The following is a 19,291-nucleotide window of genomic DNA, read 5'->3' as shown; positions in this document are numbered from 1 at the left end:
CACAAATCAATAGTGCATAACAGGTATAGATGTATTTTCTACCTTGCATCACTCTGACACGGAGCTGTCTCCTACACATGCAGGCAAACACACATAGTTGCTTATAAAGTACAGTGTGCCTGTGTGTGCCCTGCATGTGACACAGTTGAGTGTCAAAGCAATGCTAGTAGGTAGGAAAAAAAGTAATCATATGGAGCCCTCCCTTCAGATCTTTGTTGATTATCTCTGCTCTGTCGCTTCTCTCATCTACCCCCCACAACCACCCACCCACCCACCCACCCCCCATTTCTCTCTCTCTCATACTAAATGGAGGCTGTGTGCCGCCTTGTTAGAAAGCTAGTCACATCCCTCTCTATCCTTTTTACCCCTCTTATTCTCTCCCCCCTCTTTTTCTTCATTTCACCCCCTCTCTACCTTTCTCTATCCATCCTTTACGCTCTCTCTATCTCAATTCTTCTCCCCCTCTCTGGTTCCTCCCTCTACCCTTCGTTGCGTCCACATCGACACCCTCGGCTGATTCTGTCGGAGTGCTGGCCTTCGGAGCCTGACAAGAATACAGCAACCGTGTGTGTGCGCGCGCGTGCGTGTGCGTGTGTGCGTGTGCGTGTGCGTGTGTGTGTGTGTGTGTTTCTGTGCATGTCTTCTGGCCCAGATGAAATACGAGCTGTTAAATATGAATGCTGGGTTATGTTCCGAAGCCATGTAGTCGCGTCACTCATGCATGGAGGAGTAGTACTAACGCACACGTATATATTCATTCACACACACACGCGCGCGCGGCGGGTTCAATGTGTTTGACAAGCAACAACCCTGGCTCTATACGTAGTATTATTCAGCACCACATTTGCTCTCCGTTTCTGTGTGAAGCATGTCACACACGCGCACACACACACACACACACACACGCGCGCACACGCACACACGCACACACGCACACACACACACACACGGCCATGGATTCAGGCTTCACTGAGTTTAAACCTTGCACAGGCTGACAGTAATTTCTGACTCCAAATTACATTCCAATGGCTCCATAAATCTGCTGCCTCCTCCCCCCCTCTCTCTTCCCCCCTCTCTCTCTCTCTCTCTCTCTGTCTCTCTTATTCTGTGTCTCTCTCTCATATTACCCCTCTCTCTCTCTCTCATATTCCCCCACTCTCTCTCTCAATCCCTACGTCTCTTTCTGTCCCACTATCTTCCTACCTCTGCTTCTTCTCCATGTCCACCTCTCTTATTCTCCTTTCTCCTCTCTGTACCTCCTTTCTTCTGCTCTCGTATTCTCTTCTTCCCCCCCCAGCCACACCTCCTTTCCTCTCTCTCTCACTCCATTTCCCCCTATCATGCCCCCCCCCCCCCTCTCCCTATCACCCGTTTTCTAACTCCCTCTTACTCTATCTAGCGTTGGCTCAGTAAATGAGAAACTGTGCGGCAGAGATGGGGAGGTTACGTGTGTTGGGTCGTTAAACAGTCTCGCTCACACAGACACACATACACACATACATGGGTCAGAGACACCTGCACATATACGTACATACACATAGGCTAATGGCACGTGCAACAACGCATACGACATACAGAGTAGTCACATCTACACACATGCTGTACATGCAAACACAAGCACACGCACACACACACACACACACACAGACAATGCATGTCTATGTGCATATTTTAACAAACTTATATAGTGTATGCACAAAGGGAGCCGCACACAGGTATATAGTGTACAGTATATACACACACACACACACACATTTCACAATGAATGATACATGCATAAACAGATATACACACATAAACATACATAAACGCGCAGGCATAGCCATGAGCACATAAGTACTCAGTAGAATATAAATAATGCATTATACTTTGATTCAGAGGCAAATTTGCTCTACCCTATCTTTTCCATGTCCCCAAATTGACTGAGTGCACACACACGCACATGCACACACACACACAGACATTTTAATGAGAGTGTTCATTTTCCAGATAGTGCCTCTAGGTGAAATTATTGCCAATGTAGGGGCCCTGATGGACGTTCCAAGTGTTCTCTAGCCAGTTGTGTTTATGGGCCACAGTGGGCTGCAAACATAGCACATGTCTCCCTCTCTGCTGCCTTAATGGCTGCTTTGCTCCAGCTGACGCTCGCGCACACGCACGCACACACACACACACACGCACACACACGCACACGCACACTATGCACAAGCACACAAAGCAGACATCAACTTACACATTAACACCAAAATATAAGCACACATACAAGATTATTCAGCTTACACACACACACACACACAGTGTGAAGACACAGGGCATCATAGGCAGAACAATGGAGACAGCGTGTTCTGCATGAACACAAACAATGCTAGGCAGAGGCCAGCAGAGAACAATAGGCCACCTGACGTAAGGGCTCTGAGGAATTCTCACCTCCGTATTAATATTCAACAGGAGTCGATGTGGAGAGAGTGTGTTCGTCAGCAGAGACGTGCGCTTATCAACCTCACTAACACTGGGGTTAGGCAGGCGCGTGATTGCAAAGTACTCAAACTTTTTTTCCCCGGCCCTCTAAACTATCAGTTCCCTAGCTCCTAGTTGCTCACGTCCTATCCTCTTGTCCCCTATAGCACACAGAGCCAGCCGCCTGCCAAGTTTCACAGATGTCATTCTCTTTCTTTTCCATTTTCTAAATTATTTTGAACAGCCTGACTGAACAGAATGGGATAATGGATAAGGTTATTTGATATTGTATATTTCTGTCCCAGCCCCACCCCTTGAGCTGTCTCAGCCATAATTGCATAATCAGATTTTTGAGTAAGATCAGTTATATATCATCTGTCTGACAATATAGATATGAAATAAATGTTGGAAGGAAGTTGGCCATAAAAAAAGAGAATAACTTTGCTTTTGTAGGAATTTAGTGTGAATTAAATGTTCTCTCCAGACGCATTCTTAGTCTACTGGCTCCTTATTAGAGGTCTCTCAGCTCCACTTCTAGCCTCCTACCCTTCTTCTACCTTCTATACTAAATGTACAGTATTAAGCCTATGTTAGAACAACTACTTATACGTCTATAAATACTTGCCAACCATACCACCCAAAGCTTAGGAGACCACCAAATAAAAATGCTTATGCAGAGTCCCAAGTTCTTAGCCCTCAATTTCTAGTATCTAGCACATCGTGATGGAGTATACATACATACTGTACATTCACAATACATACATATTTTTCCTGCCTAATTAACTCTTTGGTGTGTCTGTACTTAAGTGCTGTATTTCTCCTGACCATCTAAAGCCATTGCAAAAGGTAATAACGGTGTTATGTTAAAAAATGTATCTTACCTCAACAAATTACTTCAATGTCACCACCACTAATGCGTGTTAACGTTTAATGTCTCCAACAACCTCTGTATTCTCATTTGCCATTTGTTAGCAACTGCCTTTTTAAAGAAATGTGAAAGCTTCAAAATCGTTGGGTATTTACTGATGTATTTTATGTTGTTGATCAAGCTTGTGTTAAGCACAGATCTTATTTCAGGCATCTTAACAATAACCCATTCAAAAAAAATCCATATACAAGGGAACTGGAAGTGCAAAGATGCTAATTCATTTCTGGGTTTTAGTACTAGAAACTTTGGCACTCGAGTACAACTTTGCAGCCTCCCTAGCCCAGATTCGTATTCCCAAGCTTAGTATCAGGACCTTTCACATGTGACATGAAATTGCTCATTATACAAAACATTATTTTGCCAATATCTAATTATGCTTCTGGACAGCAGAGAAGAAAAAAAAAAACAGCTGCAGCTTTCAGACAGCACAGAAGCCACAGTGAATGTCACATAGCATGCCTATGGGCTACACAGTTGTCATGGCCTGGCTCACAAGAGCAACATGATGATTCTGTCCCCCTGAGGAATCAAACGTTCTTTGTGCACTCTGTTATGCAGAAACGATGAGGGCAACATAAACTAGAAAAGGGTGCTCCTCTGAGCGCAGATCTCTGGCAGGCTGGATTGCCTACCCAGGGCTGTGTCAGTGATGGGGAGCAGAGATCAGGACACAAGGAAGCTGGCAGGGGAAATAGAGTTTGTATGACAGACGGTGCAACTTTTCATGTCTGTGGTTTGTAATTACAGGCAAATGGTATGTAGTATGAAAACCCTGTTTGACAGCCATCAAAAAGTGTGACTCCCTATCCCTCCTTCAAAACCGGCATAAAAGAGCACCTGTCTGCAATTTGCAACTGGACCTAGACAAGTCTTCTAGCTTGGCAAAAGAAATGACCCCCCACAGTTTTTCTGTAAATATACTTTTACTGCTCCTAGTATTGATGATTTCTTGTATTGTATGTCTTGATGAATTGAATATACAATTGAAACAAGCCCTCAGGGCTTTTAGTGTTTTTTGGGGGGATTATTGTATAACTGTACATCTATACTTTTTGCAATCTGTTAATAAAGTAATCAATCAATCAATCAATCGTCAGATGACGCTTGAGAGCATTTGTCCCTAATTAGGTTAAACAAAACAGTGATATTTATACCATTTGTGGCTCTCCCTATGGGTGGAATTGAAATCGTTTTTTTGTCTCAATGTTGTTTAGACGCCCCTCGATGTGTGATTTGGACCAGATCAGACAGGTTCATGATTTGTGGCATTTTCTGAACAACGGGCCCCTCCCGCAAATTTCGGAATCCAATCGTGGCCAATTGTAATGGAATATGACAGATCTGATTGATACATCTTGATCACATGACTCCACAGAGAATGTTGACCGATTTGAAACATTTGGGGTGGAGGTTCTTCTTTGGCCTATTGGGAGTGTGCGTGCAAAGTTTCACCCCTGATTGGTCCAGCGGTGCTCGAGATTAATTGCTCGCAGACAGACAGACTCACAGACAGACAGACTCACAGATAGACAGATAGAAAAAGATGACAATTCAGAAAGTGGAGGCTTGTACAGGATTTTTCAAACTTTAATAACATTAGGTGTTTGTGTCCGTAAGTATTGTTGTCACAGTATATTCTACAGCTAGTTGTGAAAGAAGAAATTATATATAAGAAAAACATCTCTAAAATAGACCAATGCAAGTATACTGAAGGATATTACATGTATATTTATATCTATGTAGACAAAGTACTTTTTCATCAATGTGCTAAGCAGTTCGCTGTGGCCTGTTGCTGCTCATTTCATGCCTTACACTAACAGAAGACTTTAATTAAAACACATGTACATCTATGAGCTGCTCAAAGGGTGTTTTTGTTTTTGGCTAAACCATTATCAGCAGGTGATTGATATGCGGGGGACTTATAACTAAGGACTTAAAAGGAGAAATATCCTTTGATATGTAGAGGAACATAGGCCTTGAGTTCTTTGAAATGGAAATGGAACTACTAGAGTAAAATACAAACACTTCACACCAAATGAGTTAAGTAGCGGCAGTACGTAGTAACTTAGCAATTGTTCTGTACTGTCCTGTACTGTTGCTGTAGCTGTCCTACCCAGTAATGCTGTAGTGTATGAGGTCCTTTATATCTGGGTACCGTATGTACCGTATGTCCTGTTGGCACAGAATGTAATCCCACCAGTGGCTTGTTCCTGTGCCTTACCTCTTAGCTTACCTATCTGTCTCCATAAAGAAAACTCTAAGAAGAGTAAACCGCCCACTTTTCTCTTTTAACCCATTATGACCAGAGGCCGATTCTACAAATGTCTTCTAAATCCTAAAATGTTGTTACTGCTATATCAGTGGTGCTCAAACTTGTTCAGGTCAAGGATCCCCAAATTATGTATATGGCCGCCGACACCCATCTCAAAATAATTTGTTCCAGGGACCTTAAAAATATATATATACATTAAAAGATTTGCACAAATGTTCACGATTTTTCAAAAATAGCAAATCTACAAGCTCATAGTGCGGCACGAAGTGACGTGCGGTTAAAGTGGTTAAAATAAAAAATGACACAGATGCCTTCCCGGTCTTAATTGGTTAATAAAATGACTTGGTTAGTTTCCACCCTTGTTCGTGAGTGATTCCCATATCTCTGTCGACCACTGTGTTCACACACTCCCCAACTTCCAAAGTGTTTTCTCTTTACCTTCTAACCGCCAGAGTGCCAATACTTGCTGCCTAATGCTCCTTCCAATTCCTTTATCTCCTACTCCCCAGCCCGCTCCCTCAGCTAGACTTATTACATCAAAAACATCGGAAAAAGAAATCAGTAATTGCCTTGGCATGGCACAATATAAGCTTCAGAAAGTCTTGTACTAGTCTCACACACATCTTTAAAAGGTGCTGCTACCGCTTGACTTGTAAGAATACAAGCTTCACAAATCGTAATTTATTGATCAACAACCGGCTGCGGTTCTGCTGCTTATGTTCAAATATGCGCATCTTGTCCGATCGACAGACATTTCGCCTGGGGAGGGTTTAGACGGGCTGAGTGACAGATTGGTCTCGGATCAGTCATTAGACTCAGGCTGTTCTGAAGAAAATCTTCATTCAAAAAATAAAAAGATTAGCAAAACTCACGAAACAATCTTTTATCTTATAGGCTAAGCAATGCATCTAAAAAAGAATTAATGTTAGTAAGGAAGGATTGTAAATAATCTTGAAATGTGCATATAATACATATATAAATATGTATAAATAAAATACATGTAAATCTAATTATTCATATGGCAGAATACAATGCTTCACATGGCACCAGTCATAATGCTTAGCACTTGAATTTCTCCTAAAACTACTAACGCAGACACGTGCACGTGCACGTAGGTTTACAACCTCAGTGTTTTCAACGTCCCATGTGTAGCCTTATTATGATTGCACAGTTTATCCCCACTCCACAAGTATAAATCTGTTTACAGTGCCACCAACAGGCTATCAAACTGTGCCCGCTTAAAAAAGGACACTTGGGCTTACCACACAGCACACACTGCCCAATCTGAACACACCAACCACTTAACTGCCGTACTAAACATGACACAGTTAAAACAGCAGATTAAACACACAAGGTTGTGCGTGCACAAACACACTAACAAATACTATGTGGAAAAAACATGTCTTTAGCCAAAGATTACTGTAAGATTCTGTGAGGGTTGAAAGTAACAAAAACGTCATCAAAATCAACCTGATTAAAGTGCAAGTAAAATAATAACAAAGGCATAGTTAAACTTAACATTTGATTTAATAAAAAACTGTTAATTGAAACTGTGGTGATCTGGAAAAAGATGGACATTGTTTTATAAAAGAATGATCTGATAAAAAGAGGACACTCTTTTACTGTTCATATCAAATTCTTTTTAGTATTCATCACTGAACTTGTTCACTCATTCCTCACTGTGCAAAGCTCTTGTCATTTATTGTTTAAATAAATTGTGTGCAAATTTCACAGTTCATATATCAGTTCACTACCACTTTCATCAGTGTTATTTTTGTCATTTTATTTTCGCTACTTTCATTCCACATAGGGCACACACACAACCTCGCTGATCAGAGCTGTTTTTCTCTACAGCATGTGTGGGTGTGTGTGCGTGTGGTGTGCGAGTGTGTGTGTGTGTGTGTGTGTGTGTGTGTGTGTGTGTTCGTTGGAGATGAAAATGAGGATGGCTCTATTTGTCTCTATTTGTGTTTAAGCAAAGTGCATGATAATTTCTTGGTTGGGTACGTAGTCTACTCACTCCAGGATGAAGTGAACTAGCAAATGCAATCGGCAGAGCAGTTAATGGCCTTGATGAATCTGTCTCTGTACACTCACTGTGTCTGATGAAAACCTTATATTTCTAGACCCGACACGCACATGGGGGGTTGGTGCTGCACAAAAGATTCAGGCACTTAGCACGTGGCGGTTAATGAAAGCGCCGAAGCTTAGTGAAGGAAAAAAATAACACATTTAAAATACAGAGTTAACGTAATGTGATGTTTGTGTCCGTTGGGAGCTCTATATTGTACATATGCAGTGGCCCTTGAGGATGTACTGTATTTTCATGATGTATTTGGTACCAAGCTTTATTTATAAAGGGGATAACTATTAAGGCGAAATTGAATTTCCATTTTTTGCATTTTGTATCTGCATTGCATTTGCTGGGATGACCGATGTACTCTGCACTTCAACACAAAAGTACTCTTGATCATTTATGCATCGCGATTTCCTGCAACAATTTTGGAAGTACAGTTATAAAGGCAATGGCAAATTCACAGCCCAGTGAAGTCTGAAAAATAAAATATAACTTATTAATAATTAATTATCAAAATGTAACGTTAATAAGACAGTAATACTTATAAATTTCCAATTCAAATTACTTGAGGACTTTTTTTGCTTCATGTAAAAAAGGCAGATAATGGCGCAATATTTGAATGTGGTTCAGTTGATTTTAGCAGATGCCATCTTCTCAGATAGTCAGATCGTCTAATCAGATTAATCGTGGTATTAGCTAAACATTATCACGCCAGCATCAGCATCCTGGCACTAAATTATTGCTCATTCCATCCCTGTCTGCTCTCTCCACAGGGTGGCGCTCTCTAACATTCAGCTGGCTATACTGATAGACCGAACACCAGTGAAACTGACCTGTATCTCTCCATGGAACTCCTTCAACCACCAGAGAAACTCCATGCACACTTCGAGCCACGCCACTGACAAACATCGTTCTGCTCAGAGCAGACTCCACAGACACTCCACTGGCTTTGTCGCTTGTGGACTAGTGGTTGGACATTTAACAGCGGCGAGTGAGGGAAAGACAGAGCAGTCGAGAGAAAGGAACATGCAGGGGCTCAGAGATGCTGATGAACCGAGAAAAAGGACGCTTTCTCCCCAAAGCCTGATGTCCTTGTTTTTGTAGCGTGTATCCTTAGCCCACGGACTCACCCACCCATCACAGCCTCAAACCTGACTGTTTACTGACATTGAGAACTGTTACACGCAAACTGTAATAATCACTCTAAAATGGACAACAATGATACTAGATAAAACTTTGATAAGGACTCATTCTGGCTTTTCAGAGCAGAAATCTCTGCGTATCCTCTGAGGGCTGCCGTGAAGGACTGCACATTACAATTAAGGCCACGTCCTTGCTGTTAAGAACGAGCGCCACACTGAACACTAGTAGTTCTTGCATGACCCACTGCCTGCATGAGGATCTAGCTCTCTGTTTGACTTCCAAGACAGACCCGTGGGCACAAAAACATCTTTTGACCGCCCGTCTGCCAGCTTCTCTGTAGTACTGAGCCTGAGTAGGGGCGTTTTCAGATTTCAGCCTCTGGACACAAGGCTGAAGATGACTTGAGTCAGTTGGCCTACCAGCGCCTTACCCAGAGAGAGAGCTTGGCAGGACACACATACACACAGACACACACACACACATACACACACAAGGAAGCTTTGAGCCATGCTGGTGTTATCCCTTTCGGAGATTTGGAGTACACAGCGGCATCATCGTCTTCATCATCGTGTGCCTGAGCTGAGGGAGATACGGTGGCCTCAAGGAACTAGGCTAGACTTCTGAGCCATCTGACAAGGACTTGGGAATCCATTCCACACACACACACACACACACACACACACACACACACACACACACACACATCAAGACTCCTTGATCTTGGAACAAAGAAGTGGTGGACGTGAAAAGCACGTAGACTGAGCAGGTTAGTAAGCCCTCAGCACTCGCTAACACCCTGGGTCGATCCAACCTTTTATTAACACAACAAACACGCATACACACACACACACACACACACACACACACTCTCACTCCGTCTTGTGGTTCCCACACTTTGTTTTTCTGCTTTAACAATACTGACGAGCACCTGAATTCCCTCTCACTACGAGCCACACAAAACAAAGAAGAAAAAAATAACATGTCTGGCTTCATACTCCAACAAAGGCTTTTATTTCAGAACATGATTGAAATGTTTTGAAAAATGCCACAAGGGGAGAGCGAGGCGAAGGCAGAGGCGAGGAAACAGGCCGAGCAAGGGAAAGAGGGAGAGAGAGAGAGACAGAGTAAGGGAGAGAGGGAGGAGGTCCAAATGTAAATGAAAAAGAGGAAGCCGAGTCTTCAGCGAGGAGGAGGAGGAGGAGGAAGAGAGAGGAGGGACTGAGATGGTGCTGCAGGACGGAATCAGGGCTGATTGATCCAATCTCAGTGTGTAGGAACGGAGCGGGGGAATCAACAGACGAGTGGAGGAAAGGGAAGAGGAAACGATGAAAGGGATTAGCCAGAAGAGAGAGACCGGATAGGGGAAGCGAGGACGGGGGTGGTGTGGAGGGGGGAGGGCGGAGGGGTAGCGGAGGACGACTACACAGACCTTTCTGTAAACAAACCTCAGAGTGGGTATAATGAAAGATTATGAAAAGGAAAGAGGCAATGGGTGGGCGGGAAGGAGACCGAGGGAGCTATTGCATGAAAGTGCTAGAGATGCAGGGAGAAGGTAGAATGAGTAAGGCTTGGCGGCAGCAAGGAGCAAGCAAACGTGTGAGCGGACAGGAGCGGGGGGAGAGAGAGAGAGAAAGAGAAAGAACCTAAGCATCATTAAAAAGAAAAGTCTGGATAGGAAAGTCTGGCAAGTAGGCCCAAAAAAAAACCACTCTCACAGGTTGGTGCCAGAGGGACATGAATGAAAGAGAATGTGTGTGCGTGTGTGGGTTGGGGGGGGTACTGAAGCATATGCTAGTTGAGATTCAAACAGGCCTCCCAATATGGTCCCAGCTCCCACCTTGACGCTCCCTCTAGTGTCTTTGTGTGTGTTCATGCCAGTCTCTCTCTCTCTCTCTCTCTCTCTCTCTCTCTCCCTCTCTCATCCTGGCCATGCTTGAAAACAGTCCATTCTGTGCTAAAAATAACATTAAGAATGAAACAAGTCCAGGTCCTCACAGGATTGTGTGTGCCAATGTGCAGATAATGACACACACAAATTACAAACACCCCCATATCCATCAATCAGATAAGGTGCCAAAGACCCTTTTCTTTCACGAACATACAGTAGATGCCACAAACGTACATATGGTACACCTTTTAGATGAGTGCAGGTAACCATAATGTAGCTATTTATACATCGATCAGCCACAATCACTGGAAACATTCCTTTCTTTGCAGCAAACTCAATATCGACTCAAATTTTCAATCCCAGGGACCCATTTCCTCTCTAATTCTCTGACTGACTGGCCAACTCTCCCATCTGTCTCCTTCTCTCTCCCTCCCTCTTTCCCTCTCTTCTATTGTTGGCCTCTCTGGTTTGCTTTGCATGGATTTTGACTGCTGCCAAGGGGCAATTTTGCATCTACTGTAGTATCGAGTTCACACACAGATCCACATGTACTGTACAGTATGCCTACATGCATGTGCGAACACGCACACGCACGCACACACACACACACACACACACACACACACACACACACACACACAGTATAATAAGAGAAGGGAAAAACTAGCCTTTGGAGGATTTGTTTATCAAATGCTTTGTCAAATCATGTCAGGCGTTCTATGTCAGGGGCGCAGTTTCCAGCCCAGGGCTAGCCAAAAGAAAGGTTTCAAATAATAATATATCATAATAACATTCTCACGGCTTCTACCAGTGTATATTAATCATATTCTATTAATAGTGTATTGTATGCAATTGCATGGAGGGGATAATTTTATTTATCTGAATTGTACATTTCTGTGTTATTGATGTTAGTGTCAGAGATTAGCTGGGAGACAAGTCATGATGTCAACTGAGGAACATATTAATGTTTTTTTTTCTATGCCTCCCTGTACAACATATCACTAAAACATTTCTTGAGATTTCAGGAGTTGCTGAATAATTTATACAAATTTCATGAACAATAACAACCAAGAGAGGCAACATGCATTATACATGTCAGCTTGTACAGAAACTCGCTGTGTACTGTATGTGAATGCTTTGCCCATGTGTACAGTACGTTCATTTGCTTGTTTGTGTGTTTGTGTCCCTATGCATGTCGGGGTGTTTTGTTCAAGATCACAGTCTCCTCCTGTAGTTTAAATGAACTACACAGGCGGCCTCATGCTAATGTTTTCAAAAGGGGTTAAGGGAGTGGTTTCATTTGGACGGTAAGTAGCAGGGCAGTTGGAATGAGTTCACTGTCACTGTTGTCTTCAAGGCTAGCACAATTCATCCGATTTCCGTGTTTGATGCTTCTTTTAGTTTCATGTCACTCACTCTGTGTCATTTAATCTCCTCACAAAATGTTTTCCTCTTATTTTATCTCCCTCCAACTGTCACTGTCCAATTTTTTCCATCTCTCTGTCCCCATTATAATTGCTCCCTCTGACTCTCGTAATCTCACTCGCCCACTCACTTATTCCCTCTCTCTCTCTCTCTCCCCTCTCTCCCTCGCTCCATTTCTCTTCTACATGGTCAAATGGACCCATGTAATACCCAACACCCACTTCTAGCGTATGCCTGATGATTCAATAACTTCAAATGGAAGAGAAAGAGAACACACAGCTGGCGTAAAATTAAACATTTTAAAATGGCCATTTTTGGGGAAATATGTAGCCATGTGTGGTCCACTCTGCTGTAACTAAATTTCACTCCAAAGCTCCATCTTTCTGTGAGAGCTCTTTCTCTCTCTCATTAATGTGATGAATCCCTCCCCCCCTCGCATCTTAGAACCAGTGAGCCACATATTTTGTTCTCGGTTTTGACTGGATTTCTCTCCTTCCTGTCTTTCCCTGTCTTTCTCCTACAGAAGCCGCAGAACGCAATGGCAGCGGAGAGTCTTGCCGAGCTTCGTGATTGGCTATTCCTGCTCCTCCTGTGCCTCACCTTACTGGCCGAGGTACTGGAACTGGCAGCGGCGGCCATTGCCATGGAGACGGGCGAAGGGGAGGAGGGCGCCGTGTGCCCATCGGTGTGCCGCTGTGATGAGGGGTTTGTCTACTGCAATGACCGCGGCCTCAGCATGATTCCTCCATTGCCGTTGATGGCTGCCATCCTCTACTTGCAGAGCAACCGGCTGAGCAACGCTGGCCTGCCTCCTTCGCTAGAACGTAGCAATTCCATACGTGTCGTTTACCTGTATGCTAACCAGTTGGATGAATTTCCTTTGCACCTCCCGCCTTCGTTAAGGGAGCTTCATTTGCAGGACAATAACATACGAACGTTACCGCGCTCCTCCCTGGCCAAGCTACCGTTGCTAGAACGTTTGCACCTGGATGATAATTCCATATCAACGGTTAGCATCCAGGAGCGAGCGTTTTCTGGGACCCCACGGCTGCGTCTATTGTTTCTCTCGCGAAACCACCTGTCCAGCATCCCGGCAGGCATGCCAGCATCCCTGGAAGAGCTGCGGCTTGACGACAACCGCATCAGCACCATCCCCACCCACGCCTTCCGTGGGCTCTCCTCTCTCCGACGCCTGGTGCTGGATGGAAACCTGCTGGCCAACACGCGCATCGCAGATGACACCTTCTCGCGTCTCGCCAACCTGACTGAGCTCTCATTGGTTCGTAATGCCCTACAGGCCCCGCCCGTCAACCTACCTTCGGCCCACCTCGTGCGGCTCCATTTACAGGACAACGGCATGACACATGTGCCGAGAGGGGCATTTGATGGGATGCGGCGGCTGCAGAGACTTGACCTGTCAGGCAACAATCTGACCACCCTCCCTCGGGGCCTATTAAAGGATACGGAGGGCCTGGAGCTACTTCTGCTTCGGGGAAACCCGTGGTACTGTGGTTGCAACCTGCGCTGGCTCCATGCTTGGCTCCACAGCCGGGGGGCAGCTGTTACCGTCAGGGGAATGACCTGCCAGGGACCTGAGGCTGTACGTGGGCAGCTTCTGAGAGACCTCACCGCACTTATGGAGCAATGTGAGGGCCCCCCCGCTGGGCCTGGAATCGGGGTTGGGGGAAACCCAGCCGAGAAAGGCGGAGGAGGAGGAGTGCTGGCTATAGGCCCCCGTGGCAGCAGCACCACTACCGCCCTCTTCCCCCCTACCCAGGGTTCTCTCTTCACCCTGAGGGCCAAGCGGCCAGGCCTGGTGATGCCTTTGCCTCCAGGAGAAGGTGGACAGATATCCGGGGAGGCATTGGAACTGACTGTGAAGCCTCTCTCCCCGGACAGTGTACTGGTTACATGGTTGTGCCCACGACCGGCACCCTCCTTCCGCCTGTCATGGCTCAGGCTGGGAAGCAGTGCAGCCCTGGGCTCCATCACAGAGACCTTAGTACCTGGAGAGAGACAGCAGTATCTCCTAACACAGCTCACCCCACGTTCCCACTACCTCATCTGCCTACTGCCACTGAAACAGGACAGTGAGGGCGCCTCTGCAGGCTCCTCCCGCTCAGGCAGTATAGACACAGACAGTAAGGACGCGGCTCCTGCCTGCGCTCAGATCGAGACCGGAGAGGCTACGGTCAGTGGAGGAGGCGAGGGCTCAAACAAGGAGGGGACACAGGACACAGAGTTGACTGTCCTGCCCTTAGCTGGGATCATTGGGGGAGCCACAGCATTGGTCAGTTTGCTGCTGATCTTTGGCATCTTCTGCTGGTATGGACAGAGGGTGGGCTATATGTCGGGAGACTCGGGCTCGTACGGCAGAGGTCGCGGAGCGAAGCATTATGACGACTACGTGGAGTCAGGCACCAAGAAGGACACTTCCATTCTGGAGATCAGGGCCCCTCCTTCAGGCTTCCAGATGACAGCCATGGCCCATCAGGCGCTGCAGCCCAAGCTCGAAGACGTCACCTACATCCACACAATCTTCCCTTCCTCGTCCTCCTCCTCTTCCCATGCCAACGGGACCTACCGGAGCGGCCATGGTACCGGCACCCTCAATGGCACTATTCTGAGCCAAAGTGGCCACCACCATGTTGGTTACGGCACCAACCGTGGTTACCGGGAGGGCGGCATCCCTGACATAGACTATGCCTACACGTGATGACACACAGACTCACTCCTTTGGCTGCCATTGTCAGGCACCATTTCTATGGCTAACGACCGCCAGGCCAACGGCCACTTTATCCTTGGTTTCCAAAGTACCCTCTGTGCCTCTGCTGGATCGATTTTGATTGGTTTGCTGTGTAGAAAAGACTGGATTCAGCTACGGTGACTGGACATCGACACTTAGTGACATAAGTGAACAGTCACTTGTAACTGCTCTGGGTATATTATATTATATAGTAGACCTGTGTTTCAATGCTACTTAAATGGTTACTTTTTCTCTCTTTACAATATTTCAAAGTCTCTTCAAAACCTACCATTCTTCTCAGCTCATAATAATACACAGTAACTTATTTGAGGTTAATATACTAGGCTTAGCTGAATTAGCGGGGGATATATTTATAATAAGAGGAAAAGGCACTCCATGTGTATAGAGATAGCTCTCATATCTCCCTACTGTGAGCTCTGTGCTGTACAGATAAAGAGAGTGAGAAATTGGTGGTTGTTATAACGCGCAGATGACAATGTATCATGACTGACATGAAAAAAAATGTGTTGCTACTGTAGGCCTCTCCTTTCCTCTGCCCCCGCCCACCTCCTTTTTTTTTATTTTTGGTCAAGGCTCTCTCCTTTTTATTTCTCCCATGTATTTGTGGAGCCGTGAGCAGAGGGGCGACTTTGTTTTCGCCGAGGGAGCTGACAGCAGTGATAACAGTTCTGACAGAGACGGGAGACACAAACCACAGCACAGGGAGACTAATGATGTTGGGAGAAAGAAATAGAGAGAATGGGGTAGGTAGAGAGGGTTGGATGGATGGATGAATGGATAGATGGATGGATGGAAGGATGGATGGATGGATGGATGGTTGAAGGGAGATAACAGGAGGACGGAGAACCCTTTGCTGAAAGGATGGAGAGATGTCGGGCTGGGAGATGTGTTGGCTGATAGCAGAGAGCGGGGCAAGAAGGGAGAATAGAAGAAAAAGATGAGTGAGAATAGGGGAGATGATAGATGCGACAGCGGGGAGTATGGAGGCAGACAATAGGAATATAAAATGGGGGGGGGGGGTTACCGAGACTGGTGGTGGGAGGGCTGAGCGTGGGGAAACGGGAGGAGAGGTGACAATTGGGATAATTTGACATCATTATCCAAAGACTGAACAGTAAAAATCCTCAGTATTCATTTAAGAGTTAAATGAACACTGAGGATTTGACTGTGATTTCACCTGTAGCATAACCACTACTGCCCTCAGGAAAAGCCCTGGGAGAAAATAGACTGCACACATCCTTGATGGACGATTCTATCAAATGAAGAATGGTTGTGATCTTTATAAAGCCAAGGGCATTGAGAAATAATGTTTTTTTTTGTTTTGTTTTTGCTAGTTTACACTTAAAATATAATATAATGCATCTTGATCAAAATGTAGTTCCTGTGATGTGTCACATAATGCGGTTTACCTGAGAGTAGCCTACCTACGGCATGGCAAGACAATCAGAGAATGCTACTGTACCACAACCCCCGAATTACTAGAGTCCAAAGGAGAAACAACTGGCGTTAAGAGGGAAAGGCAATTAAACACCCTCGTCCTAATTTTTTTACAGCATTCAGAATTACAAAACAAAAAGAATATGTTGCCAATTTCTTTTGCACCTGGTTTTATGATAAGCTTACTGTTGCAAATGAGCTACAAATGATCTCATCATGCAAAAAGTCATTTGCATTATTCCACAGGCTGGCGTAACTTAATGAACCCATAATGAATTTAAACAGCAGCTGATTTTTGTGGGCTTCAAAACCTAGCCTAGTCTAGTCTGTTTAATGTGCAACGTCTGTTAAAGCTGCTTCATAACCTTTGATTTATACAGTAGAATGTGTGGGGGGGGGGAAAAAAATCACATAGCGAGTATTTTACCAAGGCACGTTAAATTTGGACATTTAAGCAGAGGCAGTAAAAGTTTCAGTGATGCATATAGTCATTTTGTGACTTTAAACTACTCAATTGATTTTTGAAAAAGGATCCAGTGCATCCTTTGTACATTGTAAGATAAAGTACATAATTCACTCAGGGCCTGCTCTCGGTTCCATAGGTTGACTTAGATACAGTTCAGTTATCAGGGATCACAGCTGGACCACAACACTGTGCAGATACACACACACACACACACACACACACACACACACACACACACACACACACACACACACACACACACACACACACACACACACACACACACACACACACACACACACACACACACACACACACACACACACACACACACACACACACACACACACACACAGTAAAAGAAAGGTGGCACCTGCTTTCTGACAGTCTGTCTGACCTTATTGATAAAACTTTTTAAGAACGCAGAAAGCAAAGATAATACTATCAATATTTAAAAAGCTGCAGCCAGAGATGATAAAAAGGAAGAATATACAGTAAGGTAGAGAGAATGAGAAAAATGTATCAGTACGAAGGTGTGCGCGGGGAGGAGGGGTGTATTATGTAGGAGTCTGTAAGTGTTGAGATCCACTCTGACTTTGAATAGCTCTCTTTCTCTTTCCCTACCTGTTCTACTGTCCACCAGTAATAAAGACGTGTGCCCCCCACCCTACCCTTGTTTTGAAAGAGCACTGAGGCCTTCCTTCTATTCTGTTTAGAAAAACACTTTCCTTTAAAACGCCGCTCTCTGAAGTGATAATGAAAAACACTCTTATGTATAAATCGAAAAGTGGGCGCAGAACGTTACTCCGTTTATTGGTCTTTTGTCTTTTTTCTACACAAATGAATAAAGACTTCTAAAAAAGAAAACTGAAAAAAATGGCTTGTGAGTTCTTTAGCGCGTGTCTGTGGTGCATTAAATCTGAAATAAAGGCTGCAGATATCAAATAATGCACTTTGATAGCTGAAAAATCAATGGGAACCTCACATTATTAATGTGATTTATGACGGGACAGACCAGGCCTCATTAAATCACACACACTGAATGAATACATCAGTGGCTATACGCTCCGATTCCAACATTTATAAGGATCCGCCAGCTTGCTCGGCCAGACTTATGTTTGTGTGTGTGTGTGTGTGTGTGTAGGACCAAATAGCAAGTGAAAGGGTGACTGTGTGTGTGTGTGTGTGTGTGTGTGTGTGTGTGTGTGTGTGTGTGTGTGTGTGTGTGTGTGTGTGTGTGTGTGTGTGTGTGTGTGTGTGTGTGTGTGTGTGTGTGTGTGTGTGTGTGTGTGTGTGTGTGTGCGTGCGTGCGTGCGTGCGTGAATGCTACAGTATGTGCCTCTAGGTTTGAGTGAAGACATGCCTCTCATTCTAAGAGAGTGCTAATGCTTGTGTAAGCACAAATCAATATAACGAACAGAGGAGTGTATAAGTGTCCATCTTAGACAAACTGCTTGTGACAGGCATGTGCGAAGCGAAGAAGGAAGAAGGAAGAGTGTTTACATGCAGTTAATGGCCATGTTGTGTGTGGGTGTATACACATGTGAGGAGGAAAGGGACAGAAAGACCATGACATTACATACAGTACATACTATATGTGTGTGTGTGTGTGTGTGTGTGTGTGTGTGTGTGTGTGTGTGTGTGTGTGTGTGTGTGTGTGTGTGTGTGTGTGTGTGTGTGTGTGTGTGTGTGTGTGTGTGTGTGTGTGTGTGCTTGTATAACTATACTTGTGAGGGCCAAATGTCCACACAAGTTTAGTAGAATTTGAGGAATAGACATTGGGAGGACCATTTTTCTGGTCCTCAAGACAAATGTATGTTTTATGGTTAAAAAATAATTTCAGGTTAGGGTTGCAATTTACAATTTTACAATTTACAATTTAGGCATTTAGCAAACGCACTTAATCCAGAGCTATTTACAAGGTAAGGTTAGGATTAGGTATTTAGGGGTCAGGTCTAGGGGGTATGCCTGATTTATACGCATTTGCATGCCGGTGTCGCACACCAAAAATAGCCGATCTACAAGCTATTGTCAGCTTTAGGGTTAGGGCTAAAAATGGCGAAAAAAATAATAAAGATGGCATTAATAAAATCGGCTTCCTAAAACGTTGATGTCCAACGTTGAGGATTGTAATACAAATGTGTGTGTGTGTGTGTGTGTGTGTGTGTGTGTGTGTGTGTGTGTGGGTGTGTGTGTGTGTGTGTGTGTGTGTGTGTGTGTGTGTGTGAGAGAGTGTACAGCTCAGCTATTAACAACCGATTGTTCTTTTGAACAAAAAATCCCTGAGAACTTCATTATCAAGGCTATTCACAACCACAGTCTATTATCCTGCCTCAGGCTCACTGGAACCATTATAATACTTATACCCACACAATTCGACACCCAGAACTCCCTAATTCTCATGTCTTTGGAGTTCAATTCAAGTCAAGTC

General features: G+C 44.6%; 2 protein-coding genes across 4 annotated transcripts in view; one reads left to right on the top strand and one right to left on the bottom strand.

Annotated features, from left to right (window-relative positions):
* macrod1 (mono-ADP ribosylhydrolase 1) overlaps nt 1-19,291 on the bottom strand; it is a 122,190-nt gene that overhangs the window by 83,216 nt on the left and 19,683 nt on the right. The window lies entirely within an intron of this gene.
* On the top strand, nt 12,729-15,013 carry flrt1b (fibronectin leucine rich transmembrane protein 1b; the record flags this gene model as incomplete). The annotated part of the gene is made up of 1 exon (XM_080416957.1): nt 12,729-15,013. One exon carries the CDS (start codon nt 12,729-12,731, stop codon nt 14,904-14,906), a length of 2,178 nt encoding a protein of 725 aa, XP_080273083.1. The 3' UTR covers nt 14,907-15,013.

The sequence above is a fragment of the Gymnoscopelus braueri genome (assembly GCF_963280865.1).
Source record: "Gymnoscopelus braueri genome assembly, chromosome: 20".
NCBI classification, from domain to species: domain Eukaryota; kingdom Metazoa; phylum Chordata; class Actinopteri; order Myctophiformes; family Myctophidae; genus Gymnoscopelus; species Gymnoscopelus braueri.
The sequence above is the reverse complement of the archived record's forward strand: the minus strand, read 5'-3'. Positions and strand labels throughout refer to the sequence as shown.